Genomic DNA, 13,344 nt, shown 5'->3' on the forward strand with positions numbered 1-13,344 from the left:
AATCTAATCACATGCTTTTTCTCGCACTCGGGTCCCACTTTTCCAACCAATCACTGAGGATAATATTTATTTGAAAGTTTACTCCTAGTGTATATATATGTAAAACTTGTGTGAAATTTAAAAAATTTGGGTGTGTTACTTATTTTTATTTGAAAATTTTCCTATGACATTCAATTTTCAACACACTGGAAAAATCAATCTAAACTTAAAAAAATTAATATCTGTTTTGATGTTTGTGTTTTTACATTGAATTCAAACACTAGTTATTGTTTGAAAAAGAATGCTACTTTAGTTCAAATTACTGATTAAAATTTCTTAATAAAAATTGAGATACATTAAGAATAGAGATGGAAATGAAACGGGCATAAAATAGTTGACGTGCATGCCATTGCCATATATAGTAAGAATCCAGTTGATAGTAGGCTGTCAAATTATTAATTGCGGGTGTTTGTTTTTGCCTTTTCCAAGGCAGTCTAAATTAAAGCACGCACGAGTCTGCCTAACAAAACCTTTCATGCCCATGTTTCTATTCAACACATTTTTTTAAGTTTTGATTGCTACGGCAGTGTTCTCTGTATCTGTAGGATCTCATATTCGTGTTGCTATTTCTATATGCAAGACTCCATTTCAATATGATTCCTTTTTTCTCATAAATACTACAAATTAGGGAACTAATTAGTTAGTTTAAGAGAATATATATATATATAAGGGTATGAAACAACCATTTGATTTTACTTAGTGAAATTTTGTATGCTATGAGCTAACGGAACAGCAAGTGAGGAGAATCCAGGTGAGAGGCATTGACACGTGTGATATGGGAGTTGGGTTTAGGAAAAAGTAGAAACCGACAATCCACCGCTCCGTATATTAATACACACTGGAAAGGCCCGACACTCTCCTCTTCCGCCATCGTCGCTCTTAGCCTCTTACTCTTTTACTTTACTCCTTGTAATACTCGATCTCTACAACATAACCCCCCCCCCAACCTTTTTTTTTCTTTAATTCAAAGCCACAAAGCCAACTCAAAACCCACAAAAGCCAAAGCCTAGGTACACACAAACTACAAAAAGAAATTGAGAAAGAAGGTATGGAAGTAGGGGTGAAGATGGGGATGAAAGGAGAAGGAGATGAAGTGGGAGGTAAGGAGAAGGAGAAAATGGGGTATGAAGAGACAGAGCTGAGGCTAGGGTTGCCTGGTGATGGTGAGGTTGTAAGGAAGAGAGACTTCTCCCACACTGTTGATTTGAAGCTTAACCTAATTTCCACCTCTCCAACTGATGACAAGGACAAAAATATTGTCCCTTCTCACCTTGATCCTGCTAAGCCTCCACCTGCCAAGTATGTTCTTCCTTTTTCTGCAAATGAAATAGTATTGTTTGGCTTTTGCTTTGTAGTTTGTATTTGCTGGGAAATATAGTTATAGGATGATTAGGGTTATTACATGATTACATAGAGAGAAACAAAAGAGTATTTTCCCCCACACTAACTTTTTTAATTAGTTATGTGTATAGTTTCATTGTGAAGTTAGACATTTTAAATTTTCATTTTGAAATGATGAGGTGTGGTGGAGTACATAAAAGGATAAAAACAAGGAGGACCGCATTAAAGTTATTATTATCTATTGAGTTCTCATGGAATATTATGTATTTAATAGAAATATGGAATTACACTAACAGTACATTCAACTTTTGCTCAGCAAAACAACTCTTCATTTCTAGCTAGCTTCTATTTCTTGCAAACTATTTAGAGTTGAATGCTGAAAGCATGCAGATCCATATTAAACCTCCAATCTTATAATTTATATACAAATGATATATATATAACAAACACTGAGGATTACACCTCCATCTAATATTATTGATGATATATACATATATAAACTCAAAACCAAAGTTTAATTTCATTCAAAATATACACGTAGAGAAGGTGACCAATGTATTAAGGTTTATCTTAATTTTTCATTAATTACTCATCACAGAAATAAAATTTACCCTCACTATTTTCCTAGCCCCAATTTTGAAACTGAATAGTGAATATAAACAGTTTAATTAATTAAAAATCATGTATATTTAATATATATTATTATATATAGGGCTCAAGTTGTGGGATGGCCACCAGTCCGGTCATTCCGAAAGAACATGTTAGCGACCCAAAAGAGCAGCGGCAGCGAGGACAGTGGTGAGAAGGCCGCCTTTGTGAAGGTTAGCATGGACGGCGCACCCTATCTCCGGAAAGTGGACCTGAGGATGTACAAAACTTACCAACAACTCTCCGATGCTCTTGCTAAAATGTTCAGTTCTTTCACTATTGGTACTTATATCATTTTCTATCAAGATTAACCTTGTTTTTTTCATGTATATATGCTTTGTATTAATTAATTGTTGTTGGTTTACGTAAATATGAAGGAAATTGTGGAAGTCAAGGGTTATTGAAGGATTTCATGAATGAGAGTAAGCTAATGGATCTGCTTAATGGCTCTGATTATGTTCCAACCTATGAAGACAAAGATGGTGATTTGATGCTTGTTGGTGATGTCCCTTGGGAGTATGCTTCTTTTTACCTAATCATCTCTTCAACCACTCTTACTGCTTTGCTTTTACTTAATTTTCAATCACTTTTCCCCAATCAAAAAAACTCTTTTAATGACCGTATGTAATTCACAAAAAATAGATGTTACAGACAATCTTTCATCATTGCCTTTTAAAATCTATTTAACATTACTTTTTTCCCTTTGAATCAGGATGTTTATTGAATCATGTAAAAGGCTGCGCATCATGAAAGGAACCGAAGCAATTGGGCTAGGTTAGTATTTTCTTGAGCACTTCATAGAGATAGAAGAAACTATTGTAGTTAAAATAAACACCCTTCTCCTAGTTTGGTGTATTTGTTATATAATAAAGAACCTTCCCCAGTTAATTGAGTTATAACCAAATGGATATGTATATTGATTTCAGCACCAAGAGCTATGGAGAAATGCAAGAATAGAAGCTGAAGGTGATAGCTGGTAATAAGGCCGCCAAAATTACTATGATGAAAGCAAAGCCAGCAGCAGATGGATATTGAGCAGGTTGACTTTGTTACTATTATATTATTATTGTTATATGAGAGTGATTTGGTGTTAAACTTAAAAGAAGTATTTGTTATGGACAAAAACAATAATGGATGTTATTGTATGTGGTGGATCCGGAAAACACTTTGTTATGTTTAGTTGTTACTATTAATCATGACTTGCTTGTTAGAAAATAAATGAATATTAGAACAGTTGTTATAAATAATGTATCTGCTTGTAGTTATTGAAAAAAAATCTGGTGATTTTTTTTATTATTTACTTTCCTACTGTTGGTTGAGGGTAGGGTTGAGAAATTAAAATTGGGAGGAACTCACTAAAAAGGAAGGGTATCCAATAGGGTCTAATTTGGTAGTGGGAAGGGGACAACACCATATGGCCATTTACTTACTTTATTCATGTCCATTTCTTAAGGTCAGCTCAGCTAATATATATATTTGTGCCATTATATATGGATATGACGAAGATGAAAAAGATTGCTGTCTGTCCCATCCAATGCAAGAAGTAGTTTTTGACGTTTATTGTTTAGCTGGATTTAACAACACAAGTGGGAAAGTCAAGTTAGTAGCACAGGGAAGGGGGGGTGGGGGAGGGGGGAGTGTTTGACGCGAAAACGAAGCTATGGGTAAATTGGAGAGGGACTTTGTAAAGCATTTGACGGTGTATGAGTTAGGGCTCAAGTCTTGGGAGGAAGTGAAGTGGTGGTCCCTTATGTTCGTTCAATGCATGCATGAGGTCTCAATTTGGCCATTGTCTCGGCTGATGCTGCATGCCCTTTTCTCTCTCTCTAATATTATATATATGAGCTTATGTAATTGACAAGTTGGATCAACTACCCTTTCTCTCTCTTTTAGTATCTTGGATCTGACACATCTGCTGAATTCCATGCATTTCCATTGATGTAAAAGTTATCACTATTTGGTAGTGAGGGGAAATCTTATTAACAAAATTCCAACTCCATCTGGAATCCTTGGAAAGAGCCGCATAATATTTCTTTTAATTAACAAATTTATATATAATTATTCCTTTTAGATAGTTCTGGAATTGGATATAATAAGACATACTGACATATGACGATTTATTTTCTACAAAAATTAGTATCAACATGAGAAAACCTCCATAACGAGGCTTCGTTTTGTCATACATTAATGCCAGAAATTAGAAAAAATAAATAAAGCAAAATGGTTAACCACGATCCCTGGTCGGCAATTGTCATATAGTCAGTCAAGTCGTTTTCATTAAACCGAAACAACAGTGAAAGTACATAAAATGTTAATTTCCAACACTGTCCCAAGACACTTTATTACTGAAGCCATCTTTCCAACCTCAAATCATACATTTTCCCTTCATCTCCCATTACTCAAAATGTAATATTTCATCAGGTTTAATTATCTTTGGGAGAAGTCAATAGACTTGATCACCAAGTCAGCATTTTTCTTTGATTTCATTATAAATTCCGCATTGGGTCGATCATTGTAGTCTATCTGCATAATACAGAAAATGGGTAAAAGGATTAGAAACAAAACTATAATAAACATTACCTACAATTCTAATCTCATTTACAACTTTTTCACCTCACTTACCCGCCATTGAGCAACATCAGGGGGCTTTCCTGTTATAGAACAGGGAAACAAAATCAGAACCCTTAAACTCATAATCTTTAATTCTTCTTATATAACTACATATCACATATGCCTGCTTAAATTTTAAGCAAAAGGACCTTTTACCTGTTGATATATGCCTTTTTAGAACTCGTTGCATTGCCGTGTCAAGGTCAACATCAATGAACCTTGCACAGAAGAAGATCAACAGAATTTTCATATGCAACAGAATTCTTTTCATATGCTTGTCCCAACCACAGAAATGTAGTATATTATGTTTTATGAAAATAGCAAGCATGCATGTTAAGCATGAAGCTACTTCTCTTTGGTTTTTATCAGAAAACGGAAAAAATAGAACAAAAATTGTTAAACTAGTTCCCAAGCCATCTTTGAGACCTGAACCGTATTTGAGGTATATAGACAAGGGAACCAAAAAATGTAAGAAAATTTAACATATATATGAAAATCAAATTGAAGACAGTCAACATTAAAAAGTACTAAGGTAATAGGCATGTGTTTAATCTGTTAGGTGTTAGTTAATGCATTAGCTTCTTTCTGTTCATGTTGATGTAATTGCCATTGGGTTGGTGAGAGAGCTGCTGACTAGGATAATTGCTAGTGTTGGCTAGACACTTTCTCAATTCTAATTGTTAGTGTTGGCTCATCCATTTATAGAGATATTAGAGGTTTTGAAATAAAAACAAGTAGACCTCTTTTCCTAGTTTTCTCTCATCTGTAACCGTCACCTTCATCCTCACTTCTTGATTTCTCAGTCATTCATGGCCTATCCATCAAAAAGAATAAACTATAAAGTAGGTAGAGGATAATGCTTACCACTTCTCATCAAATATAGATGATACCTCCTTCCAAACCCCTTCATTAGACAATAGATAATTTCCTTCTACTATGACCACTTTATGCCTGCAAAAAGGAAAAAAATGTTCTAATTATTTACCAACCACCAACTAAACTCAACCTATTGACTATCTACATGCCTGTTACTACATTTGGAAATTAAGCCATTCCCTGTTCCTACATGAAAGATAATCGAAGTGAGCAAAACAGCCAAATACAAAGATTAACTTTCATTGAGAAAAGAGATCTCAGGATATACTCCATTCTCCACATATATTATCCGAGTATGCCATTTTGTGTCAACTCAGCCTGCAATAGTCATTTTGTTTAGCATTATATTTCCGTCTTTTCTCCAATCTCCAATTACTGTTTTTATCCTAAAAAGGCAACAGGTCTAGTCAGATGATTAATCTCACTTTTCATCTAATTATACAATTTAGTATCCCAAAAATTCTCACTAAACAAGCAAACAAGAAAAGAAATAACTATCATAAAAACAAACATGTGTTCTTATACACATTTCCAAACAAAGAAGAAAAAATTACAAGGTAGGATATAACATTTGCAGAAGTCGATAGAAAGCATACAATTTTACATAAAAGTTCACAGCCAGCTACGTTCAACTCTAAAATCATAATTTAACCCTGTATCACTTTATCCAACATTAAGGAGTTGCTGATTTGAATAGAATAAATGGCGTGGGTAACTTACTGAAGGCTCACAAAGATATCATCTTCAATAGGATCTCCAATACCATGGGCAAATGATGGTGCATAAACAGAACCCTGAGACATATATTCTTATTAGAATAAATTCACAATTGTTGCAAGCTTAAAAGAAAATCTCCATCTACATGTATCTCTAATTATCTAAATCTCCAACAATTCATACATCTGGATTTGAAAGAAAAAAAAAAAGCCTAAAAAATAACTATATATATGCCTCCATTTCAAGCCAAATCAAATGTTTTGTTTTCGTTAAAAGGACAATAGCTACCAACCTGTTTCCTTAGACTCTTGAGGCAATTAAGCAGTAGCACAGGGTCAAAAGTCCAAGGAGCTGATTCATCAATGGAAGGATCATCAACTTACTTTCTAACAAACAGGAGTATGGAGAAATATTAAACAGAAAAGCTAACCTCCCCTTCTTGCATGTGCTTCTTCTGGATTCTAAAATGAAGTTACTATAGTTAGAATCACAAACTTCCAAGAAAATTTCAACTATTACACTTGAAAGTTATAAACAGCGGAAGCTTAACCTCCATTGCATCTAGTTGGGAACGATATAGATGGAATCCATCCATCGGAACAACTATAGCCACATCTGGAGGCTTAACTTGAGGATCAGACGAACAAGCACTTTGCAACCAAAACTTGTTTATGCGCTGTGTAACTTCAGAAGCTAGAGTGCTTTTCCCAGAACCAGGAGGCCCAGCTAAACCGACAATATGCCTGCATGACCTCCAAGTTTTAGATTTTATAAGAAGAGATACAGAAAAGGTTGTAGAGAACTGAGATAAGGCGAAAAGAAACAGCACTTGTCACAGGAATGCCAACCCAACAGTCGGTTAAACACTTTTAAATTAGGGTTACGAACCATTTGTGGAAACTCTGTCTTGCAAGGTAGGAGTATCATATGGGAGGGTCATAAAAGCATGAAATGTGTGCATGTACAGCCCCGAAAGAAATTTTACAAGTGAAAAAGAGTAATCTATAGTATCTAAACTACTTTGAGAAACTACCTCTCTGCCTAAATTTTTCTAAATGGTAAAATATATATGCAATTTTTGCCACAAAAAGAATAGACTAGGAGTCCATACTGTAATTGGTATTATTGTTACTTCATTTTGATAAGTAATAGATTTTTAAACACATATTATAATATGAATGCAAGATCCTTCTACTTTAATATAGGCCAAATCAACAAACAGCAATGACCAGTAATTTATGATAAGAAAGCATAAATATCCCTAGATTCAAGAAAGTAGAACTTACTTTGTATTAGGATTTGATGCTACTGATGATGTAGGAAGAATACGTTCAGCCAAAATATCAAAAACCTCATCCATAGAACTTCAAAGGAAAGAAGCAAATTTATCATAAATATGAAAAGAAATAAAGGATAAAAAGAACAAGCAAAAAAGTAAAACTGTTCAAAGACCAGATAGCATACGACCATATTTTGCTCTATAACCAACAATAAGAGGACATGTAAATTCAGTAACATATTAGCAAAACACTTTCACTGAGGTTCTCCAGCTCTTCATTTCCTTAAAGTACCATGTACAACACATACACGGCAAACATGGGTCTTGACATCTCACCCTCAAAATATATGAAAAAATTGAAAAAATATATATTTGTTCCCAGCACATACCCTCACTTCCAAGTTAAAGTAACAAAATTTTCACACCTATACACATTTGGATGAGATGAAAAGAACTAAATAATTTCTAAATTCATCATAATGGTTCAGATACCCCGAGTGTAGCACACAAAACTTAATAAAATAAAATTCTTGTTAGAGAGATTCCACCAAAACCGACGTAAAATAAGCAATGAAGAATAACATGTGGCTAGAGCAGCTATAGAAAATTTGATTTGGCAACTATGTCTGAACATGCTTCTACTTTGACAAAAGCACCAAAGGAAGAGCAATAGACTGCGGGTTATGCTAGCCAAGTTTAATATAACCAAATATTGAAGAAAGACATTTTAATCCCAAACAATAACATATATTAACGATACAGCAGAGTGCTATAGCTTCGTTGTGTAGCACCGACGGATGCCATAAACAAATGGAATGAGAATATTACGTAATGATTCCCGCATGTTCAAATATTTTTTCAAACGTCTAAAGATACAATACCTGGCCTCTAAAACCGGAATTTCTCTCTTTTGACTACATTTAACCTGCAAAAGAGAACATTAAGCTCAAATTGAAACCATAATACATTACATTGGAAGAAGGAATGGGAATTTTTTTTTTAAAAAAATGAAGCTTTCAGTAAGAATTTAACCTTCACCGAGTTCCCCTTGTGAGCAAGAGAACATGGCCGAGCTAATAAACGCTGTTCAGTTCTTGAATTCAAAGAAATAGACACCAGATGTTGATCCCGTGAAGGAAGCTTAACTCCCTTGAACAGCAAAGACTCTGCATAATAATAAACGTACTCGATAAATATGGAGAATAATTTAAAACAATAAAAGGGCAAAATAATCGGAGCAAATTCTAAGATGTAAAAGGATCGTGGAAATTGTAAAAAGTATAAAACAAAGAGAAAAGGATAGGAAAACCTGTTGAGGGACAGAAGTAGTGTATTGTAGTAGTGGAAATTGAAGAAATCTCCATAGACGGGACCCCAAAGCAAAGATGGAGAGTGAGAGACGTTAGGGTTTAGAATTCAAAGCCTAGAAAAGATCGATGGGAAAGGAATCTGAAATCAAATGCAAATTAAAACTTAATTTGAATGGGGGTGACCCCAATGGAAACAGTTGAGGAGAACAAAACACGTGGTATTTCGGAGGAAGTTCTGCTGTTGCCTGCGTTGTCTTTTGCTCACTTCAGTTGTCAGACCGAGTTGGTTTGCTTGCAAGAAAAACCGATCCCAACCAATATGTTTGGACGGCTTAAATTAAAAAAACTAATGGAATCAAAATCTTTTCTTTATTTTATATATATAAATAAATATTTCATATTTAAAATAGTAAAATAAAATAAATTTCTATATAAAATATTATATAAAATATTACTTTTAGAAATATTTAAAATAAATTACAATTTAAGTTACTCTAAAATAAAGCATTCTTATTTTGATTAATTTTGTCAATTTAATTACACAGTTTTAGATAATTATTAGAATTAGTTATTGCAGTTAAAATTTTCGTTAATTTATTAATGAATTACTAATATAACACATTAGTTCATTAAGTGATTGAGACATGATATTTTTTTCTTTTAACTAAAGGTAGTTAGCTTTATGAGCCCATTTTTCATTCATTTAAAAATAATTTAATAATTAATATAAATTCAATGATTAAAAGATGAAAAGATTTAAATGGAAAGTTAAAACAAATTCTTTTATAAAGTTAAAAAGCTAAAAAATTATCATACCTGTGTAAAAATCATAAAATAAAACTATATTATCAGAATAAATCAAAAATTCAAAACCACAAAAGCTTTCAAAAAGCAAGAAAAATTTTTCCAGGCACTATTATCGTTTTCATAAACTTTTTTACAATGTTTCCTAAAGATTCAGCGAATTAAGTAGTCACATGTGTCCATTGCAATAAAATTAATGTTGGTATTAAAAGTCTAAATGTGGCACACTCCTTTCGTAGTACATGCGCGTGACATTTCAAATCTCTGTCTTGTATTAAACCCTGCAAAGAAAAAAACCGAATAAGAGAAATTTCAGAAAAGATCACGCCTCATTTTGGAGGGATAGGGATTGTTATAGGCTTTACCTCGTTCCACTTGGCTTGACAACAATATTACCGTATAACTAAAGCATCGTAACTCATCATCATATAAACTAAATAGATTTGAAAACCTTGTTGGATAATATAATACTCCTCGCCCGCATCCAACGCCGGGACAGTGTTCGAGGTGTTACCTGACTTTTACTAATACTTCCATACTAAACAGGGCCATGAAATCTCAAATAATTAAAAACTTTTATTTTCACATACAATCTGTCCCATATACGGGCTTACGAGGCCCAAAACATACATCTGGAGTGGTTCGGGACCCAACCGAAAACTCATGAAAAACTTAGAAAATCTCTTGCATCAAGGCTTCATACGCCCATGTGGGTATAGAGCACACGCCCGTGTGCTAGGGACACGCCCGTGTCCCAAACCCGTGTCCAAAAACCTAGACAAATACAAGGCTATTTTCCAAGCCATTTTGTCACACTCACAATAGATACACGCATACTTATACAATAACATACAACATGGCAAAATTAAGTACTTAAACATTCCTAACATGTCATGATTATGGCAATTTCACATGCAATAAATATCATAGATTTTACCACATTCATACTATAATCATTATAAACTCATCACATAATACCATAGCACATGCATGCATAATTAAAATAGATTTACAACCCCATAATCAAAATAGGCCAACACATATGGTTAAAGCCATATCACATACTCTAATATTTAAACTCCTATACATGCCATAGGCTCAAAGTACTTGAAATCACTACACCAATAGCGTTAGCTTGACAGTGTGATAATATCTCTGACGGCCTCCAACCCGAACTAACCTGGAAACTCTAGAAAACATGGGAAAGAAAACATGGGAAAGAAGAGGGGGGTAAGCTTTCGCTTAGTAAGTTCTTATGAAAACAATAAGCACCCATTAACTTGTTTTATCAATGTTTACAACATATTCTCAAGTTCACTACAAGCTGTCTTTCTGAGCAACGGTCACTAAATTGTTTATATATGGAGCTACGAAACTCCGAATTAAGTTCCGTTAATTTTCCCTAAAACTAGACTTATTTTCCTTTCTTCCATAAAATTTTCAGAATTTTTGGTTAAGCCAAATAGTACATTTTATTCCTCAAATTTACCCCTGATTCACTATATGACAGTTCCGACCCTTCTGTACTAAAGTTCAATTATCTCATAGTACAAGACTCGAATAATGTTCTCGTCTATTTCTCTTGAAACTAGACTGATATGTCTACTTACTAATTTTTTTTCTAGAATTTTTGGTTGGGCCAATTAGTACAGTTTATTAGTTAAAGTCTCCCCTGTTTCAGGGTATGACCACTCTGACCCCTGTGCACTACAAACCAAATTTCTCCCTGTACAAAATTCCAACGACATGGTGTTTATTTCCCCTAAAATTAGACTCAATAAGGAATCCATGCATGTAAGATATGACTCTTAATAATTTTTTTAAAATTTTTGGTGAATTTATAAAGTCAGAACAGGGGATCTCAAATTCATTCAGACCCTGTTTCACAAGAATTCAAATATCACACAATATGGAATTCTTTTTCTTCCTCTGTTTCTTTCATGTGAAAATAGACTCATTAAGCTTTAATCCCATATTTTATTCTGCCTCTAACTCATTTTCCACTATTTTTAGTGTATTTTCAAATTTACACTACTGCAGTAACTCAAATCTGTCAAGGCTAAATTACTCATTCATGATCATTGTTCACAAAATTAATACAACATCGTTTGTGTAATCATCACCGAGACATTCATATCACATTTTTATTTATCATCTTACCATATTGTTGTTATGTCGAGTTTTCAACCCGAGGGTTAAGTACATACTTGTTCAAAGTATCCATTTCACAACATTTACCAATACGTCCCTTTCATCTCGAGTATTCCTCCATTTGAGTAGAATTTTACTCGTTGAATAAATCGGAATATAATTCGGATACATGGAAAGTTTGCACAAAAGTGCCACATATGTAGCCAAGCTACCATGTAACCCGCCCATAAGTGAACTCGGACTCAACTCAACGAGCTCGGGCGTTCGCATCCATAAGTGAACTCGGACTCAACTCAACAAGCTCGGATACCTAGTTACATCTCAAGAACTCGAACTCAACTCAACGAGTTCGAACATTCGCATCCATAAGTGAACTCGGACTCAACTCAACGAGTTCGGATGCTCAACCATCCTAGTGACGTGTCACTTGTATCCTAATCTATTCCTAAGGTTCAAACGAGATTTTCTTCAAACACATCTCCTTGCCATCTTCCGTAAAATACCGAAACCAATACTCGGTAGCACTTTATATTTAACAGATAATACACATAACTTGCATTTTATTCGAAAATAACTACAAAGCATATATTTCATGATAGAAATCAGCATATCATATATTTAGCATCAATAACTTAAAAATAACAATTATGCTACATTATTTACACATGAACTTACCTCGATACCACAAAGGTGAAAAAAAAAGACGTAATTATCCCTTAATCGATTTCTTTCCGTTCTAGGTCCAAATCTCGATTTTCATCATCTAAAATATCACATTCAACTTATTAAAACAATGTACTGATCAAATTAGTCCATTGACACACTTGGGCAATTTTTACAATTTTGCCCCTATATTTTGCCAAAATTACCAAATTACTCCTAGGCTCGTAAAATATTTTTTATCACATTTCTTTACTCCTTGAGTCTAGATGAACCATTTTCATAACTATAGCAACTCATAACTTCAACTATTTCACACATTTACAACTCATTTTACAACTTAGCAATCTAGCCCTTTTTAAGGTGTTTTCATGCAATTTCTTTCACAAAAGTTGTTTATTAGACAACTAGGACTCATAATCTTCCATAAAAACACAGAAAACAACACATTTACTCTCATGGCAAAACCCTAGACTCTTCATCATTTTGCAAAATAGACCCCTCATATGAAAGCTCATGCTTTAGGGGTTCCAAAAATATAAAAATCATCAAGCAAAGACATTAAAATCACTTACAAGCAAGGGAAATATGTTGCTGAAATTTTCCAACTTCAAAGCCCTTTCTTTGCTGCATATTTCGGTGAAGGAGAAGAGAAAAATGATAGCTTTTTCTTTTTGATTTGTTAATAATAAAACTAGTCAAAATTGGACCAAATTTCACCTAATTTTGACTTTTCAATAATTTTGTCTCCCATGGCCGGCCATCACACTTTCAATGGCCTAATTTCACTTTAAATACCCCCAATTTAAGATACAAGGCAATTTAACACCTTTAGGTATTAAAACACAACTTTTACCTTTTACGCGATTTAGTCCTTTTTCGAAATTGGACTAGAAATTGCTAAAATTA

General features: G+C 33.8%; 2 protein-coding genes and 1 long non-coding RNA gene across 6 annotated transcripts; 1 reads left to right on the forward strand and 2 right to left on the reverse strand.

Moving 5' to 3' along the window:
- Positions 1–519: 519 nt before the first annotated feature.
- On the forward strand, positions 520–3,275 carry LOC108470619 (auxin-induced protein AUX28-like). Its single transcript, XM_017771979.2, has 5 exons — positions 520–1,338; positions 2,093–2,310; positions 2,406–2,544; positions 2,741–2,802; positions 2,955–3,275. Exons 1-5 carry the CDS (start codon positions 1,088–1,090, stop codon positions 2,990–2,992), a joined length of 708 nt encoding a protein of 235 aa, XP_017627468.1. The 5' UTR covers positions 520–1,087; the 3' UTR covers positions 2,993–3,275.
- A 1,009-nt stretch (positions 3,276–4,284) lies between these two features.
- Positions 4,285–9,143, reverse strand: LOC108470745 (putative uridine kinase C227.14). 4 transcript variants are annotated; one of them, XM_017772190.2, is made up of 12 exons: positions 8,820–9,143; positions 8,543–8,676; positions 8,392–8,435; positions 7,518–7,595; positions 6,782–6,974; positions 6,662–6,692; positions 6,524–6,582; positions 6,235–6,308; positions 5,503–5,589; positions 4,795–4,856; positions 4,651–4,679; positions 4,285–4,551 (listed from the first exon to the last, which is right to left on the reverse strand). In XM_017772190.2, exons 1-12 carry the CDS (start codon positions 8,872–8,874, stop codon positions 4,456–4,458), a joined length of 942 nt encoding a protein of 313 aa, XP_017627679.1. In that variant the 5' UTR covers positions 8,875–9,143; the 3' UTR covers positions 4,285–4,455. The 4 variants fall into 4 exon arrangements, with proteins under 4 accessions (XP_017627679.1, XP_052876971.1, XP_052876972.1 ...); XM_053021011.1 differs by having other exon boundaries at positions 4,642–4,679; XM_053021012.1 differs by lacking the exon at positions 4,795–4,856.
- A 559-nt stretch (positions 9,144–9,702) lies between these two features.
- Positions 9,703–13,160, reverse strand: LOC108473119 (uncharacterized). Its single transcript, XR_008274079.1, has 3 exons — positions 13,011–13,160; positions 12,451–12,538; positions 9,703–10,813 (listed from the first exon to the last, which is right to left on the reverse strand). It is a non-coding gene; the product is annotated as an uncharacterized LOC108473119 (long non-coding RNA).
- Between the last annotated feature and the right edge of the window lie 184 nt (positions 13,161–13,344).

This window comes from Gossypium arboreum, chromosome 11, assembly GCF_025698485.1.
Source record: "Gossypium arboreum isolate Shixiya-1 chromosome 11, ASM2569848v2, whole genome shotgun sequence".
In the NCBI taxonomy this organism is placed as follows: Eukaryota; Viridiplantae; Streptophyta; class Magnoliopsida; order Malvales; family Malvaceae; genus Gossypium; species Gossypium arboreum.

Excerpts from the sequence above, each read along its gene's own strand:
- LOC108470619 (XM_017771979.2), top strand. The coding sequence starts at position 1,088 with ATGGAAGTAGGGGTGAAGATGGGGATGAAAGGAGAAGGAGATGAAGTG. Across the intron at positions 2,545-2,740 it reads GTTGGTGATGTCCCTTGGGA|GATGTTTATTGAATCATGTA; the intron begins GTATGCTTCTTT and ends CCTTTGAATCAG. Across the intron at positions 2,803-2,954 it reads AACCGAAGCAATTGGGCTAG|CACCAAGAGCTATGGAGAAA; the intron begins GTTAGTATTTTC and ends TATTGATTTCAG.
- LOC108470745 (XM_053021011.1), bottom strand. The coding sequence starts at position 8,874 with ATGGAGATTTCTTCAATTTCCACTACTACAATACACTACTTCTGTCCC. Across the intron at positions 8,436-8,542 it reads ACAAGGGGAACTCGGTGAAG|GTTAAATGTAGTCAAAAGAG; the intron begins GTTAAATTCTTA and ends TCTCTTTTGCAG. Across the intron at positions 4,552-4,641 it reads CTCAATGGCGGGTAAGTGAG|ATAGACTACAATGATCGACC; the intron begins GTGAAAAAGTTG and ends TGTATTATGCAG.